Here is an 18,484-nt window from a genome sequence, read left to right on the forward strand (position 1 = left end):
AGTGAACAAGGAACGGCAACAGAAGAAAATGAGAAATGGCAGTTTCGAGTAGATCCCTGCCCTGAATGTGAGGCTGGACGACATTTTAGGAGAACATAGCAGTTGTCCTCCAGCACACTGAAACTCTACTGATATATCAGGAACAGGCTCTAAATGAGTAGTTTTCCATCCTTTGGAGGTCGTGGGCCCCTCTGAGAATTTAGTGAAAGTCATGAATGTTCTCTTCACCCCTATAAACACACACACACTGCACTCATACGTTCTGATTTTACAGGCATTAGGGGGGTTTCTATACCTTCTAGCATCTGTGCCGAAAGCACCGCATTAAAAGAAATGGTGAGAGCACATCGGGCTTAGCAGAAAAAACTACCCTGTTGGACTAGCGAGGTCTTTTCCCTGACAGCATGAGAAATGGCACAAGAGGTTGCATATAGACCACGAACCTACCATTCCAATTTGTAAATCTCTTTTGTCCCAAATAATTTATCCCAGCTGTGTTATTTTTTAATTGCCCATCTCCCTTAGGACATAAGTTCCACGAGCGCGCAGAGACTCTGTCTATTGTCTGCCGCTGTGTGGCGAACATCAGTGCCTGGGAGAAAGGAGGAGCTCCACCAATGCTGTTGAAAGAAGAAATGTGTCCCCTCTTGGGAGCATGAAGCCACGGAATGTACTGTCTTCTCTGTAATTAGTATTTGCTTTTATTTACAACACAGTAGTCACATACTTTCTTTCAAGGGCAATCTTGTACCTATATCATTTTGAAATTTAAAACTAAATCTGTATGTGGTTTTCAGTGCTTTTACTAATTTCACTTATGTGCTGTTTCCCTCTTCATATTTTTATAGATTAACCTCGTTTCTCCCACCACATGACCACCACCATCTCCTGGACTGTTTCGGTTCCATTGACTATGGAGGAGATGTATCTGGTGGCATCACTTACAAAACGAAGTGAACAAAATACCATCCACGTAAATGACAGCAAAATCAGTGTCAGTCTCTTGGCATATGTGTGCTTGATTCGTTAGCTCTAAACACGCGGGAACGGTGTAAGTGCTGAATATCCAGATACTACCATACATAAGAATTTATTAATGACAGCAGCTACGAAAATGTGTGGAGTAAATATATGTGCCTCGGGCGCTTGGAAACTGTTTCTTCCCTCAGATGTTTTAAATACGGCCTCTGCAACTTGTTCCCATTTCAATTAGCTCACAAACCATTTCCTCAAATAGGGTACAGAGTGAATTTCCATACTTGTAAAATTCTCACAAGTTCTGAGTTCGAAAAGTATGAATTAATGAAGGGTTACTTTATTTTGTAAGCTGCATTCTTAGGTTTAATCAAGAGCTGTACTCTGGCTTCTTTTTATTTAAAAGAAAAAATAGTGAAAGCTACAACAAATAACATTTGGTTGTTAGTATTGAGATACAAAGCTACGTCTTGAAATCATGACCGACAAAGCTTGAAAAATCTGTTTGAGGACACATTTTAGAATTTAGGGCCAAATCTATGCAGTTAACATTTATAATTTCTTAGCACCCTACATTCGCTGCCAGCAGACTTTTACCATCTCTGGCGGGTAAAGAAGCTGGCAGAGACCCCAGAGGAACAGAAGTTAGTGGTATAAAGTAAAGCCTGTGGGAACTTATTGCTCCTGGTTTTAGACTAGGTGCCTCAGAAAGCTCGTGCACTGAAATGACTTGATTTTTAGATGTATTGCACAATTATTCATCGCACTCGTGGCTGCAGGCTCCACTCCCTGGCATGAACATTTATGCATATCCATGTTCACATGGGCGGTCATGCTCTCACATGTGCCATTAATTGACAAGAATGCTGCTCAGAGCTGGCTGATCGGGAGATACGCAGTACAGAACAGGATTTGAGACAGCCCAGGGTTTCCTCTTCTAGTGGGTTTAAAACATTTTTTTTTTTGTCATTAACTTCCTTCCTGTTTTAACTGCCAGCACTCAGAAGTCCGAGTTGAGAGACAGAGGCACCCCGAGCAGAGACGTGAACCGCTGAATGTAAGTTGAAATTCGTGGGGTGGGGAAGGCTGCAGGTGGGCACAGAAAAATGCATAGGAAATCTGTAAACTAGGCTACAGCCCTTTACAGTTTATTATTTTTTTAGAAGAGCAGTTCCTCTTTAAAACGAACTTCATGATAAGAAAGTACTAAGGAGACCGTGGAATAGTCCTGCATAGAAGGGGAAGTCATAGCTGGGGATGGTAGCAATAACTCAGGGGAGACAGCTCAGCTCGGTGAGCCAGGAGAAGGAGCCTGCAGCCCAGGAGAGAAAATCCTGAATGTCCTGGAGAAGGGCTGTGAGCACAACCACTGGGGAGTGGCAGGTGGGGGGGCTTTCCTACCAGGTAGGAGCAGGCGTCTCGCCAGGCTCAGGAGCAAAACTATATAGATCCAAACTGATGTAGAACTTGTCGGAGGATGGTGGGGTGGTGCCGGGGTGGAGATGTGTGGTTTCCTGTTTTTAAGTAGACTTAAAGAGACTGATTGAAAAGGAAAAAGAAAAAGGTTCAAAGCTGTCAAACATTAAATGGTCTTCCACTAAAGAGTTGTCTGATGATATAAGAGAAATGCATACGGGAAGACTCCCTTAGGGCACAGTGGGATTTAACTACCAGCAGGCACGTATGGTAGATGGCATGCACGGTTATTTACTCATCAGCCATACACGGGTAGAATTTCCACCACTAACAAAAACCCCAAGTTAAATTCCTGCAGTGAGATGGGCAGAAAGATAACTGCTGTTGTTGCAAAAGAATAGGTCTCTGCGTATGAGAGAAGCAGAAGCAAAGGCGGAAGTCACTGACTTATTAAGAGATAGATTCTAGAAAAATGGACCCAGCTAGGACACCTGGTTCGTGGGCCTTCCAAATATCAAGGTCTGAGTTTGGCCTCCATTAGAAGTGCTTCAGGCATGACCTGAAATTCTCCTCTTTGAGGCTGCCCGGTCAGCATATTTTATTAAGTGAACACAGTCTGCACTCAAACTCTAGGTGCAGGGTAACTTGAGGAGTGGGTCTGACAAAACCCTGAGCCGGTCTCTGTTCAAGGTGAGGGAAGGCAGACAGCTCTCCCATGGAGTTTCTGTAGTCACCCCTTCCATAGAGACCAAGAGCCACTGAAACCAGGGTTAGTGTGTTGGATTCGCACTGCAGGGATGATCGAGCGAGGGAAATCAAGAAATCTGTACTGACCCGAGTGAGTCCAGGCACAGGCAGGTATCATTCGTGTTTGCCATTGCTTTGTTTTCATTAAATTTACAGGAGACTTCCCCTCCCGATTTAGATACGACACAAGCATAGTAACAAGAGCATCTTACCCTTTTGGGAGACGGGTGAAATTCTAAGTCTCCCTCTGAGCTACACAGACCCAGCACACGTGGAATAACTGCATGCAGCCAAAGAGAAACTGGCTGGCATCTTCCAGGCACTGAAATTTGGTTGTCCCTTGTTTGGGAGGGCATGACTTTGTCCCTAGGGGGTATGCTGTGAGCAACATCAAAGTTCTGTTTTCGGTGGCCACTCAGACCAGCAAAGTCAACACGACAGAAAAATGAGGGCCTGGGCCAATGTATGGGAGCACAGTAAAGTACAAACTTCAGCTAGTGGGGAGAGGGAAGCCTCAAGGAGAAAAAATAGGCACCTTGAGGAAGAGAGCCCACAGATGTGGAGTACCTTCAATGTGTTAGGCCTGGTGTGAGAAACTTTTAAATTTGAATCCTGAGAGGACACAGGAAGGACAGTGAGTCAGCAATGTTAAGTGACTTCACTAATGTCACACACTGAGGGGTCAGGGAGGGGGGGAGTTAGCTACAGTGCCTCCGAAGGACGTTTTAGGAAATGTCCCATGGGAGAAATTTTCTTTAACCCACATTCTGAGCATCCTGTTCCTGGGTCAGTCCACACTAGCAAACCCCGAGATGGGTCTCATGTTGCTTCTAAAACTTCAACATGTATTCATTCAACAAGCACTCAACAGCTCTGGGTTGTGTTACACTCTGCTATCCACAGTCAAAGCTGCTAAAATGTACTTGGGTTTTCTTAGAGGGACTGAGACTCTAAGCACAAGTGGTCATTAAAAAATGTCTTCACTTCTGTCTACTTTCTCATGTGTCATTTAAAACTGTAGTGAGTTGCTGCCGTATAGTCTTTTGCCTCATAACGACTTCCTTAATGCAGTTTTCTTTAAGGATTACTTAAAATAAGTATTTGTGAAGATGCCTAGCACTGTCACTTCACAGGCTAGATGCCCGGAAAAGTATAAGGGGAGTTGAGTTCCCCCTCCTTTAGCATATGAACTTGGGTCCAAAGAGTGTCTTACTACGTATGCACAGGCAAGAAATAATGTATACTTTCTCCCACCAAGGAAATGTTAAAGAATTCCGCTTCTAGTCATTTGTACCCTCCTCAGGATTTATTATAATATTTATTGCACCTAACCAGGCACTGTCCCCTCAGGCTCTGGGTGGGTTCCTTTCATGTAGCTGTACAGTTCTGAGTGTTCTTCACGGGGTGAGGTGGCAGAGAGCAGCCCTGAGGATCCCAGGACGCACCAGTCCCTCCATGTCACTAGGAAACACTAAAACACCAGGGAAGGCTCCAAAACCCAGACAGCTCTGGTGGCCCAAGGGACCAACCTCGATGCCCCAAATAAGCCAAATCACTAAGCAGGCAGCAAAGCAGACCCAAATCCTCGACTAGCTCTGAAATATCGGCAGTCCTCCAGAGATGGCTGGACTCTCTATGACCTGCTCTAGAGCTGCAGCCCAGACGTGTGCAAAGTACGACTGAATCTGTGGAGTGGAGATGGCGGGGTGGCGGAGAATGCTGAAGCTTACTGCCATAAGTACTTCTCTGATGGAAATACCCCCTTCTGGTACTTCCACATTTCTCTCTCTCCCTCCCTCTTCTCTACCTCTTCAACGTCATATTCATGGCCTGTGCTTCTAGATGCATGATCGGGCACCTTGGGGACATGAGTCGAGTCTTCATGGGTTTTGCTCCAGACTCAAAGGGAATTCTCTCCCTTAGCTGTGCCTTTCTCATCATTCACAGAGTGACCTCTGGCTTCAATTATGACAGGGAGCAATAAATAGAATCTAAAATTAAATTGTCCATGTGGAAATATTTTAGAGAAATAGAATAGTGAGAGACTCATTTTAAGGTTGATTCAGTTCATAAACAATCCTTGCAATTCCCAGAACTTCCTGTGAAGAGACAAAGTGCTCCCCAAAGAAACAAAATCTATTTTTAAGGAGGAAGGAGTGGATATTGTCAACACTGCCGATCGAAGGGAAAGCGTGTGGAGCCTGGGCAGGCAGTCACCTCGTGTCGCTGAAGCTGTACAACAAAACAGTGTAAGAAAGGGGGAGAGGAAGGGATAGCTATTGAACATATGCCATTAGTCAGCATAGTCCTAGAGCTTTTCATACATTTTCTCCAGCTCTTCAGCCTCATAAGGAAAGATTAGCATTCCCACTTTACTGGTGGTAAAATTGGGGTTCAGTGAGGTTAATAACTTGTAGTAAGTCCTGTAATAAGCCGAGTGCAAACCACATTTTGAATCTCCAACCCATCAGGCTCAAAGTCCATGCCCCAGTAGACATGAAACTCACCTTTCTTTGAATTAACCAGGGAATTCGTTTCATATAAACTCAAGAGTTTCACCTTTTCTTGCCCTCAACTTATTTGGAACTGTATTAATGAACCAGACAGTGTGCTCTGTCCTGAGATTAATGTACATTCGTAGGTGTATATCACTGTCGTTACCTTGGAAATTCCACTGAACGTGTGAGCAAAAACATCAGTTGTGCTGTGTCATACTCATGCTGTGAGTAACCATCTGAATTCAATTAGGCATGCTCATTGAGCCGGGGAAGGCTACGTCTCTGCCTCAGCACATCTACTCCTCGTCATTCTTTCACTGAACAGCAGGCATGGGCCATGAAGTTTCCACTGTGAAAATTCATCCGTGAATAGGCCCCTGGAATGTAGAAAATAGAGATAACTGGAGCCGTGAGCACATGACTAAAAGCCACACGTGCTTTGGGACCTGACACAGTCCACGCTGACCTCGTTAAACGTATCATGTTGTTTTTCCTGTGTAAAGAACCAAAGTCAAAAACAACATGCACCGAAACAAACAAACAGACAGAACACCCATTCTTTGTGAAACGGTGGGCAAGCTGGAGGGTGGCCAAAGCCCAACCAGAACGTTCTGTGCTGATAGGCTAGGTGCTCCCCAGCTCCACCTGCACTTCCTCTTTACAGTAGGGAGCATTAGAATCACTGGATGAAGAAGAGGCCTCAGAGGTCTTCTGATGCAATGGTTTCATTTTGCAGAGGCTGAGCCTGGAGCTCAGAGAGGTTCAGAGGCTTGCGCAAGGTGACACGGGGGCAGAGTTGCACTGAAACCCTCTTTATGTGACACTTCCCTGCTTTGCTAAAGCCATCCCTGCAGAGTGTTGCAAGGAAGCATTTACCTCTGCCCGTGCACCACTGGATGCGTTCCCAAAGTGACTAACGTGCTTTATCATTTCATTGTTACTTCTGCATAAGCACAGCTGAAACACTGGAGCGTGGTAGTCCAAAGTCAGACAACCTGTGCTCTGCCCCTTACACAGTAAGTCACCTGAAACTCTGGAAGAGTTTCCTGAGCTGGAGTGAGGACTAAGGAGGGTAGTCCTCAGTAAAGCAGTTAGCCCAGCATGTAATTATTTTAATTATCATCAATAATAAAACCAGTTGTTCTTTAGATGATGAGGTTAGAAAATGTCCTCTAGAATTTCCACAAAATTTTGGTTTTCACTTTAGCAAGCGCCCAAAAGAAAACTGACATTTGTAGCTAAATATGCATAAATATATAGTTTGGGAAATCATTGTCAAACTATATAAACCATCTGTGTCTAGGACTTTGGGAGAATCTGAGGTTCCCCAGAGATAAATTGTGAAATTTGAAATGCAGCGCCTTTGGGGGATTCACATAAATCTGAAATACTAAAATGAACATATATGCACAGTGACAGAAATAAGGTAACTGAACAGCAACTTCGCCGAACCTGTCTTCAACTCAGGAGAAGCATGCAGATAGAGGCCTTAGAAAAAGAAAGCACCTACAGGAGGTCTGCTCTCGCTCCTCACCTCCCAGGATGAGGAAAGGAAGAACTTTAGTGGTTGAAACATCACTCGGGGGGTCAGCTAGTTGGTAGCAAAGCCAGAACCAAAACTCATGCATGGTGAGGCCTAATTCCATGAAGAAATAATCCAAAATCAAGGAGACTGACCACAGAACTCTTCTCCTACAGACCTGCTCCCTGGTCACCTTGGCTCCACTGCCTGGCTTTGTGGTCACGTTCCCTCAGAGGCAGCTCTCACCTGATGTCTCCTGCTTCTATACACCCAACATTTTGGGTGCATAAACCTGATCCTTACCTTGGGGTTGAGTTGTGTCACTGACCTGGCCGGGCCTAGAGAGAAGGAAATTTTCTCAACTCTTGTTTCATGTTTCCAAAAGTTACAGTTTCAAGGTCATGTTCTTAATCTTGGGCTTGTAAAGTTAATGAAGTGTTTCAGGGGTCCATGAACCCCCTGAACTGCACGCACAGTTTCATGGGTATATTGCTGTTTTTCTTTTATAAGAACCATGACCTTTACTATATGTTTATTAGAGACCTGTAATCTCCCCAAATCCATCACACCAGCTGGGCCTTTTCAGTATGACCAGACTGCTCACCCTCCAACGCCTCCTCCACTTTGGAGACTAACTTAAGCATCAGTGTGTTCTGAAGCACAGTGTCTTGTAAACAGTAGGTGCTCACCAAATTTTTGTGACCTTAATTTTGCTTTAAAGGGGCTTTCCCTGAGAACTGTTTTTTCAGTCCATTATGCGCCATAGGATGGCATTTTCATCTTTTTCCTAATCAGCTTACCAGAACGAGCTATGTTGGATTGTCTAGCCTCACACTTCCTCTTTCCTAGGCTACACAATTAGACCAAATTATTGTAATGTGGTCCTGACTGTCCTCCTTTGGAGCAACAAGTTCATACAGTAATCCCATATTGTCCTCTGCTCTTCAATGTCTTTAAATAAATTGGTGTCTCATTTTTATGAAGCAATTATTGTATCTGTTTTCAACAAATCAAGGAAATATAGAACTGATATAAGTTTCATGTTTACTAATGAGAAGATCAAGATCTGGAGGACAGATACATTGACTTGCCCATGATCACCACACTGTTAGGGGTTAGCAGATCCTGTCCTAGACCAGATCCTTCTTTGTCTCTCTCTCTCTCAGTCTCTTCTCTCTCTCTCATTCTCTTAGTCCCCTTTCAGAACTGAGATTTGAGGATGCAGAGTTACCATTCCCTGCAGGTTATTGAAATCACCTTGAGCAAATTCGTGGCTCAGTGTGAAGTCTAATAGTCAAGACTTTAAGCAGATGACTTGTTAGAACCAAGCAATATATTTTCAGAAAGGCCTGTCTGCGGGGGCCGAGATGCCGTCATATGTAGATAGCCTTCCTGAGGCTCCATCCTCAGGTTTGTTACGTGACTTCCACCCTGGGTATCTGGCCAGGCTCCTGAATGTCAGCAGGAAGAACCTGTCTCATCTGGTTAGTCTCTTCTGGGTTACTCTTCATCTGCCCCCTCGTGATTGCCCTTAAACCACCCATGACCTGCAACATCCACCCACTGCCTCCTTCACTGTTTTTCCAACGAGTCCATTCACTTTCCCTGAGTGTTGTTTGGAATATGAGCTGAATCAGTCACTACGTTTACTGTGCTGTTTAGAACTCATCTTTGAGTGGCGCTGGTTCTTCAGCTAAGACGAGTTACCATGGAAACAGCCCACATGTTTCCTTCCTACACAGGAAGAGGACCTGGGCATTGCAAGACTGTTTTCAGAGTTGACCCAGGCTCATCGTACTGGGCTTGTTCTTTTGCTGGAAGAGATTCAATGAGCCAAGAGATACCATTTTCTTGTTCTTTCCTTTTTTCTGTTAAAATTACTTTTACTTGACTTCCAAAGTATTTTTCTTCCCGTTGCCAATGAGAGTGGCGTTGAAACTTCAAACCACAACTGATTTTGGCCAGAGATAGCTTCACTCTCAGGGCACTTGACAGAAGTTCAGTCACTCAGGATGCGATGCAATAGATTTTTGACCTACAATTGTGCCACTTTAGAGCAATGGAGCCTTCAGGCACAGGCAGAGAAGGAGTTACCCTCAGGGTAGAACTGACAGAAATCAAGAAATGATCTCCTTGCCCAAATACCTCCCTTGTTTCCCCAAGTAGCTCAAGCCATGGGACCCGAAATTCTTCAGGTAGAGATTTTTTGTTCTTCTTTATTAGGACACTGCCTCTCATCTAGCTATGTGAACTTGGGCAATTCTCTTACCCTCTCGGTTTCAATTTTCTCAATGATTAAATGATGAGCTGGAATATGTCACCCCTAAAGTTTCTTTCAGCTCTGAAAAGCTCTGACTATACATTCCTTAAGAGGAATAAATTTTAAACCTATTATTCTGTCATGAACACTTAAGTGTGAATAGTTTTATTAGATCTCCCCTCAATTTTTTTTAACACAAAATAAGTAAATGTAGATGATGGTGGAAAAAGGCAGATTCCAGGGCATGCTCAGGTGAGGTGTTAGAGCGCAAGGTCACTGGAAATCTGGGGAGAGGTGGGAGGTACTAAAAGGGAAGTAGGTCCCCAAATGGGAGACAAAAGTTGTAGTTACAATTTCGTCTAGAAAAATTTGGAGTCCTTTGCTATTTTGTATCATTTCAGCAAAACAGAGTAAACAGAAGAACCCAGTAAATCAATCAATGAATGTTTATAAAATACCTCAAGTATTTCGAGTGCTGTGGGAGATTCAAGAGAAACATAGAACCTAGTACTTGCCTCAAGTAATTATTAGCTGTGTTGAGTGGCAACCACTCAGACACCTCAGGCAGGTACCACGGGGGTCCTACAACTTCTCGTGAGTTACTTTTGACGTATTGCAGGAGTTCAGAGGAAGGGTCAATTAATGGGATGAAGCCAATTTTCTTTGGCAAGCACTCCACCTGTCTCTTGAAACCGTCACATCTGGATTGTACATTCTCAGAGCTTTGATGCTAGCAAGATTGGCTGGGTTTGGGGGCCTGTGGTAACTGTTATAACGAACCTGGCGCTAATTTGCTCATCAGCCAGGCCTGCTTGTGCTAAGTTGCTTCACTTGCAGCGTATCATTCGCAAATGAACTTTTTTTTTTTTTGTCAGTTTTACTCAGTGAATAGGTGGAACTCATTAAAGTACAAAAAACTCAGGCATGGCAGAGAAAAGACTGGAATGCATTATATTCTTATTTCATGAAATATAATGAGGTGAAATTAGGGGAATATCTCCTGGAAAATCACTGACAACTATGGAAGTCCATTAGGGCAAAGATAATGCCAACGGCACCCTTACAAACGTTGTTCATATCCACTGATTTTGGCTAATGGACCATCTTCCTCTCTGTCTCTGAAATAGATCAAAATGACTGAAAAAGCCCCAGAACCACACGTGGAAGAGGAGGAGGATGATCTGGACGGGAAGCTCAATTATAAGCCTCCACCTCAGAAGTCCCTACAGGAGCTGCAGGAGATGGACAAAGATGATGAAAGTCTAACTAAGTACAAGAAAACACTCCTGGGGGACGGTCCTGTGATAGCAGGTGTGTGTGCGTGAGGATGGGGGTCAGGTGGCGGGTCCCAGAGAAGCATGCATTTCGGCTACTCAGCAGCCAGGGCAAAGGAAAGAGTACCAAGATCTTCCAGGGCTGAGTGAGTGGATCGTGATGTATAGAGGTTGAACACAATGTGGACTGTATAATTACATCTTATTTGGAGAGAAGGTACAAGTCGCCACTGAAACAAGGAAAAATAACACAGGGAGGATTTAGAAAGAATTTCAGATTACCATTTAGAATTGTATTTTCTCCATTCTCTCAGGTTTTCCTCTCCATCTTCCCTTTCTCCTTCACACTCCTTACCTCATCACTTCCACATTCACTGTGGCAGACCAAGACACGGCCCAAAGAACGGGATGAGCAGTGCCCAGCTAGGACAGTACCTTACCCATAGTCACTCGGAAAATCTCTGCTGTGTATAATAAGTAAGATGGACCTACAAGGGCTTGAAGCAGATAATTGTGTTGCTGTAATTTATAAGGTCATTGTGATGAAGCATAGTGAATCTACCATGTCCACTTCTCCTTCAGATAGAGCTACAACCTTTCTTTTTATACTCTCTCTCTCTCTCCTTGAAACGTGCACGCACACACAGAACATACACGTCTCTTCCCTGGACTTACATTTCGTTTTGAATCCGCAGACCCCACAGCCCCCAATGTCGTTGTCACCCGCCTTACCCTGGTCTGCGAGACTGCCCCAGGACCAATCACCATGGACCTCACTGGTAAGTGGGCACATCTGGTCTGTTCAAAGGGAGCTAATGATGTCATTGGAGAAACGTGCTCTTTGTCCCCTCTCCCAGCAAAAGGAAACCCGGTGAGCCCCTGAGATGCGTGGGCTGAGGCCCGTGCACACGTCACTGCTCTCAGGTACACAGTACTGACCAAGCTTAAGGCAGCCAACCTCTGCCTCTGACTGAAGAGGGTGCACGCGTACGCGCTGGATACGTTTACTCGTGTCAGGTTTACTTCAGATTTTTCCCTGCACATGAGAGCAGAATTACTATCCATGTAAAAAGATGGAAATGCGAACAAGCATGATGTATGCTTCTGGAATTGTAATATTAACAACAATCTAAATGACAGAGAAAATATTGATCTTAGATCAGCCACAGAACTTACCTGAAGGCAAGAAGCAATCTAAGATCTCCTGCACAATGCTAGGAATTCCACTGTTGAATACGTACTACCTTAAAGCTCTGATTTTTTAAATAAGCAACTCCTCACCTCAAAAAATGTACCAATTAAGATGCTATTTTCTTTCACTTTATTGTGACAAGGGTCAAGTCCTTTCCTGAGATTTAGGGCTTGGGGAGAAAAAGACGACGCTGAGAAGGCAGGTGTTACAAGAGAAGTGTGGACCCGATGGAAATAAGGGCCACAGAGCTAAGAGGTTGGGGGTTAAAGGCAGGCCTTTTGTGGAAAAAAAAATTATCTGACTTAAAAAGTGAACCCTTCAGACAGAGCACAGCACGACTCTAGAACAGCAGGGTTAGTTATCAGCAAGGTAGTTCCCCTCTCACAAAACACATCCACTCTTTGCCTTATATGGGCTTTTCTGTCAGAGGGAGGAAATCAGAGGCTGAGAAGATGCTTCCTCTTCAACGGAAATCATTAGAGCAGACACACAAATTCACCTACCCCCACGGTCTAGCATCCCTCCAGGAGAGATGCAAACGCTCTCTCCCACCAGGACTCAGACCTCTTCCCTTGCAAAACTGTGTAATGTTACCAGGTACAGCTGTCATTTTGTAACATAAGGTCTGAATTAGTGCTAAGGAAACTTGTTCTTTTTCGAAGGGCTTGATTTTAGTGCAGGAAAAGCGTGGTCTCTGTCCCTTTTCCCAGCACCAGGAAACTCAAATTTGGTTTTCTCTCATAAAGAAGGTGCTGAGCTGAATCCCAGATATATATAGTGTGCTGTTCCCAGCCCCGAGAGCATCAAGCATGTGCACGGAGCTGACACTCACTCCTGAGTGTCTGATTACCCAGGGTCATGTAGGGGGAAGGACAGAGAATGACTGTCTCTCTAACCAGGGAACAGGAAACAAGGGCAGGTCCCACTGTCATGGAGCCCAAAGCTTTTATAACTGAAGTGACTTTCCTTAAGAAAAATAACATGAAATTGCAAATGCAAAATTAAGCACAAAAGTAAAAATTTATTTAGAATGAAAAAAAGGAATCAAAACAAGTACATTTGTAAAAGCTACAAATTGCCACAAACAGGACCAAATCTATGAAAACAAATAGCTGGTACTCTTATGTAATATTTCTCCTATATTTCTTTAGTTGAGCATAGGGACGTATTCTTTAATTCTTCCATTGTCTTTGTGTTTGACCACATATGTGTAATGCCATTTTCAATACAGTGAATAAAAAGATAGTTCAGACTTTCCTCTAGGATGATTGATTAAAACTTGTTTTTATTACTGGAAATTAGGAAAGACTTATTTCTTGTACATAACTCATTACTGGTAATGTTTTGTATATTCTTAGTGTTGTTGTCAGACTAAATCACATTTCTTTTATATCTAGCTGTAAGATTTCAGGCACCTCAAGCCACCAGATTTAAGTGTTCCTAGAGCGGAGGGCCGTGGAGACCATGTCTCTCTGATGGGCCCAGCGATAGGCTCTGGAGCTCAAACTTCATTTGTCAACTTTGGTATCTCCTTCTGAGGAGATTAAACTCTTTCTAAATTCACTTCTACAGGGGATCTTGAAGCCCTCAAAAAAGAAACTTTTGTGCTAAAGGAAGGTGTTGAATATAAAGTCAAAATTCACTTCAAAGTAAGTATCTTGCCCTACATGTTTTATAAAATTTAAAATCCTTCCTATAATCAAAGAGAGAAGAAGAATCAAATTTCTTTCATTAGCATGTTGGCATACTTTTTGTTTTTTTCTTTTTCCCCCTGGAACTGGACTGTCTTCTCCCCAACTCTGGGCTCCACCTGTTGAGACACACCCTTGCCTCCTGCCTTTTCCCAACCCGTACCTTGTCCACTGATCACTGAAGCCAGGGGATTGCTCTCTGGGAACTCGTGATGCTCCCGCTGACAAGGCCCACGCTGCTTTGTGCGGCTCCTCTTGTGTCATTGCTACCCTATACAGCCTAAGCACCTTGAGATCAGGAGGGGTTATATATCCCTTCTCTCCAAAAATTCACACAGACTTTGAAAATGGTAAATATTTAGTGAATATTTTTGAGATATAGACGAATGAATGAATGATTAGGAAAAGAAAATAGAACAGATAGATCCTCAGCTCTAACTGAGGTAGATCCTCAGCTCAACAATTATTATACAAAGCCAAGGAGTGTGGTCCTTGGTAAATAACTGATCACAATTTAGTTTGTGAAGCAGGTGAATAGGTAAGCACAAAACTAAATAGGAGATAAACGGATGTGTAGTGAGTAGACACATATCCCAGTGAGCAGCCAAAATCAAGGAGAAAACTAGCCTTGAATTTGAAAACAAATAGGTGAGAAATTCATTGTTTGCTCCTACTTGCTTCTGTTTGCCTTGGTTATACTGTTCCCACTCTGCCACGTCCTCTCGGGCCTGGGCTCCTCCGAGGAGAGCCCCACCCCCTCTTTATTTACGCACCAGGCCCTTCTGTCCCCTGGCGCAGAGTGGGACTCAGGGGCCAGGAGCAATCATTCTCCACCACATACAAATATGCCTCAAAATAATTCCACTCTGAAAATATTTGTTGATGCCTGCTCTATAATAGGCACTGAGCTACGGTTCACATCCTAGTTTCCTGTAGTACTATTTATCACCAAAGCACCTGAGAGTTCGGCAAAACATTATATCCAAACACGCCTAGCACAGGTCACACAGCAGTCGGTTTGTAATCATTAAGTCACTGCCCCGATGTGTCAACTTAGTAAGCCGGATCTTATCAAATGGAATGTTTTTATCAAATCGAATGAAACAGGACAGGTAAATTTTAATGTGAATGAGATGAGAAGGAAAGGTCTGGAGCCGGGGCTCCTGCTCCGGGTGGGGAGGCCAAGGAGTAACGCGGTGGGGTGGGTCCTCCTCCGTCAGGCTGACACAGTAAGGTGATGGAGGAGGAGGGCCCAGAAAGGGGTTTCAAGTGCCATCCACCTCAGAGGTTTGGCCTTGTCTTTCACAGGAGAATGATCACTCACTCTCTAAGGTAGCCCACACAAAGCTGAAGCACTCTGTGACCTGTCCCAGCATGATGCTGCCGTTAGAAGCAGCAGCAGTTCAAAATTGAAAATAATTGAAAAGCAATTTAACTTCACACTTGAAGAATGTCTGAGAGAGTTTGCACATCTAACACCAGTGGCGTATCCTCAAACCCCCTTTCTTCACCCCGCTTAGCTGCTCTCAGTGCTGTCCTACCCCCGAAATGTCACTACGCTCCTTGACAATCGAGCCTGAGATGGCTCTTTCAGCTTCCGCTTTCCTTTCTTCTGTCTCCTGAGGAAACGGAGTGTCTCTGACTTCCACAGGCCCCACTTCCACTCGTGTCCCCAAGGCTTCTTCCCCTGGTGTGGGAGAGACAAGGGGAAGGGCGCTCAGGCAGAGGAAGAGAATGCTAAGAGTATTCATACTTTTTTTATCTACAAACATATCTACATTAAACTGACATTCTATGGAGTAGTAGCAAAACAGGAAACCCTTTGTTTTGAAGTCCTCATCCCTAGGCACTGTCATTCCTATTGTTAGGTCTCATTCCCACCAGACCACACCTCCTACTGGGCCCAAAGGCCCACCTTAGAGACTTCTAGGAAGATCCATTTATTTTTCCTATTTTTATGAAGCACCTGTGGCAGTCAGAGTAATTAGAAAGTGCGGGTGTTTTATCACAATGTCTTCAATGTGTTTTTATTCTGTCTGCTTTTGATGGGTTTACACTACAGAGTGTGCTGAGTGACAGGCCGGAACCTAAGCCGGCAGTACCCCGAGCCGTGCTACCCCGTCACCGACAGTGCCGCACGGACAGATTGCTTTCATTGCTCTGTCCAAAATGCAACGGGAGCCGTAATTATTGTTGAGGAGAAATTATTAGAAGATGCTTACATTCTTCATATTAGTGAACAATTAACCAAGTCTTCCAGCTAATGATGCAACGTCCACTTCAATTTGTTTGTATAGTCATGACCACCGTATAAAATTAACGGACAACCCAGTTCAGTCCTAGGTAAAATGACTAATGGAAAAACAAAGTGCTTGGACTGTTGCTGTTTTCATTCTGCTTTAGTGCGTTTTCTTTGAAAGGCTTGGGAAAGTATCATGACCTCAGACAATGTCTGAAAATGACAGACATCCAGAATACTTGCCAAACACAAGTGGCTTTTACTCATTATTTACATATCGGAGGATGTTTTCCTGTGACCCATCTCCTTGACTCTAGACCCCCAATTAGACCTACATTAGAGGCACAACCATCCTCTCAACCTGATTTCCATTACAGCATTTCTCCTTGCTGTTTGTCTTTCATACGCTAGGTGGGTCATTTCTCAGGTTGGGATTTTCAGATGTTTACATAGTATTTGCCATTAGTGGCTTTGTAACCTTTCCTAAGACCAAGACTGTCTTCTGGCCAGTAGTATCAGGGAGGGGGAGCTCAAGACCATTCTCTGGACCACTGAGGAAGGAGAAATGTAATGAAGACTATGGAGACAACGTTTTAATTAACCACCCCTCCCCAAACCCCAAATCACAGTACACAATGATTAAAACCAGATTGGCAATAGGGAGTCTCGTGAACGCCTCTCTCCAGTCTCTGCCATTCCACCACACTAAAGGATAATTACTAAATGATTTAGTTTAGAATAAATGTTATTCTAAACTAATAAATAACACTTATTCTAAACTAAATCTTGTCTTCTTATCCTCAGAGAAGACTCAGCTAGGTAGGGTCAGAATGAATAATGAGGAAAAATGAAAGAGCCTCTTTAATCTGCATCGTTGGGACCCTTCCCACCCACAGGTGAACAGAGACATCGTGTCAGGCCTGAAGTATGTCCAGCACACCTACCGGACTGGGGTGAAAGGTAAGGGACTTGCACTTCACACTATCCTCCAATCTGCTTCTCACTAATACTTGCACTTCTGGTTGTTATCAAGTTTTAGGCACTGACTCATTTAAGAATCTGATAAAAAAGCTGCGCACACTCCCCCTAGGAAAAGGCACACATACACTTCTGACCTAGCTGTTAACGGCGAGACCTACACTCAGGAGACTTAGTTCAGACTGGGTCAGCCACTGACCTTTGGCATTCAGCTTCTGGAATTCAACTTTTTTACTCATAGAGGGGAAGAGCAACCAAGATAAGACTGAATAAAATAAAGTGCGCAAAAGTATTCCCAAAAGTAAAAAAAAAAAAAAAAAAAAGCAAAGAAAAAAAAGCAGTTCATGTAGATGTAAACCTAAGTGTTGGAGAAATCCCAGACAGGAAAGACAGAAAGACCGATCCACTGGCACATGTGTTTATTGGGAATAAGAGTTGGCAATGGGGGTGGGAGGGGGCAGTGCTTAATTTCCTAAACAAAGAAAAAGAAAAAATATCTTTATGGAGTTAAGAAAAGCCATCTCATTGAAAAATAATATAACACGACTTAATCGGCAGTCTTACATGCCTTGGGAACCTGTCTTTGGCTCCCTCCCGTTGTATGGGTGGGGAGAAATGAAAAGTGGAAAGCTGATGGGCACACCCTGACAGTCTCCTTACTTAGGGACCAACGGCAGGTCACTGAACCATAGTCTTTGGGAGCGGGTCAAAAGAAACTATAGTATTAAAAGGTGCTCAGATTTTTTTAAAAAGTAAGAAAAAAAAGGTGCCCCTGGGAAATCTGATGTTTGGCCAGGCCTGGAAACCATCACTCTTGGCTTTGATCACCGTGCGCTGTATTCTGGGTCTGCAGCCCACAGTGTTTGTTTTTTCTCTATCAGACTCTCACCCTGATGAACGTTTCTTTCTTCCCAGTGGATAAAGCCACATTTATGGTCGGCAGCTACGGGCCTCGGCCAGAAGAGTATGAGTTCCTGACTCCAATCGAGGAGGCTCCCAAAGGCATGCTGGCCCGAGGCACCTACCACAACAAGTCCTTCTTCACCGACGATGACAAGCACGACCACCTCACCTGGGAGTGGAACCTGTCCATTAAGAAGGAGTGGACAGAATGAGCACATCTGCCCAGCCCTGTCCCTGCCCCTGCCACCTGGAAGAACCCTCTCAGTCGTGTTCGCTGCCCTGCCCCTCCTCCCTGATTACAGCTGGGCCCCTTCCCCGACACCGCTCGCAGCCTCTTACTGACGCAACTTCTTCCACACTCTCTCTGAGCCGTCCCTAGCACTGGACACTTAAAACCCAGGCTCTCATCCTGCCCATTCTTTCTGATCCCCCATCACAACCAGCTCTTTGAAGTTCTGTTCCTCAATATGCAATCATTTCACGTTGGTTCTCTTGTTCTCATTTGAGGAAGTAGAGGCCAGGAAATGGGCAAACAACCACTAACCATCCTTTTGCCTGGTTTCCAGTGCTCATTCCCACCTCTGGATTATGCTGTGGCTGCTGCTGGCTCAGTGACAGTCCCTAGCCACATTCCTTGCCACTTGGGTTCTTCTTTTCTGGGAGACACTTAAACAGCACAAGAGAGTATGAATAAAACAATTACGTGACCTGACTGAGACCCTCATTTGAACAAATATGGAAACTGGATGGTTCACATGTGAGTTTTCTCAGGGAGGGGGTGCAGGGCAG

General features: G+C 44.2%; 1 protein-coding gene across 1 annotated transcript; it reads left to right on the forward strand.

Moving 5' to 3' along the window:
* Window positions 1–1,872: 1,872 nt before the first annotated feature.
* Window positions 1,873–18,407, forward strand: ARHGDIB (Rho GDP dissociation inhibitor beta). The gene is made up of 6 exons (XM_024575635.3): window positions 1,873–2,032; window positions 10,546–10,729; window positions 11,388–11,471; window positions 13,457–13,533; window positions 16,711–16,774; window positions 17,708–18,407. Exons 2-6 carry the CDS (start codon window positions 10,552–10,554, stop codon window positions 17,905–17,907), a joined length of 603 nt encoding a protein of 200 aa, XP_024431403.1. The 5' UTR covers window positions 1,873–2,032; window positions 10,546–10,551; the 3' UTR covers window positions 17,908–18,407.
* The last annotated feature ends 77 nt before the right edge of the window (window positions 18,408–18,484 follow it).

This window comes from Desmodus rotundus, chromosome 3 (assembly GCF_022682495.2).
Source record: "Desmodus rotundus isolate HL8 chromosome 3, HLdesRot8A.1, whole genome shotgun sequence".
NCBI classification, from domain to species: domain Eukaryota; kingdom Metazoa; phylum Chordata; class Mammalia; order Chiroptera; family Phyllostomidae; genus Desmodus; species Desmodus rotundus.

Bases quoted from the DNA above. Each gene is read 5' to 3' on its own strand.
- ARHGDIB (XM_024575635.3), top strand. From the start codon at position 10,552: ATGACTGAAAAAGCCCCAGAACCACACGTGGAAGAGGAGGAGGATGAT. The intron at 10,730-11,387 runs GTGTGTGTGCGT...TTGAATCCGCAG, and splicing joins GGACGGTCCTGTGATAGCAG to ACCCCACAGCCCCCAATGTC. The intron at 11,472-13,456 runs GTAAGTGGGCAC...TCACTTCTACAG, and splicing joins AATCACCATGGACCTCACTG to GGGATCTTGAAGCCCTCAAA.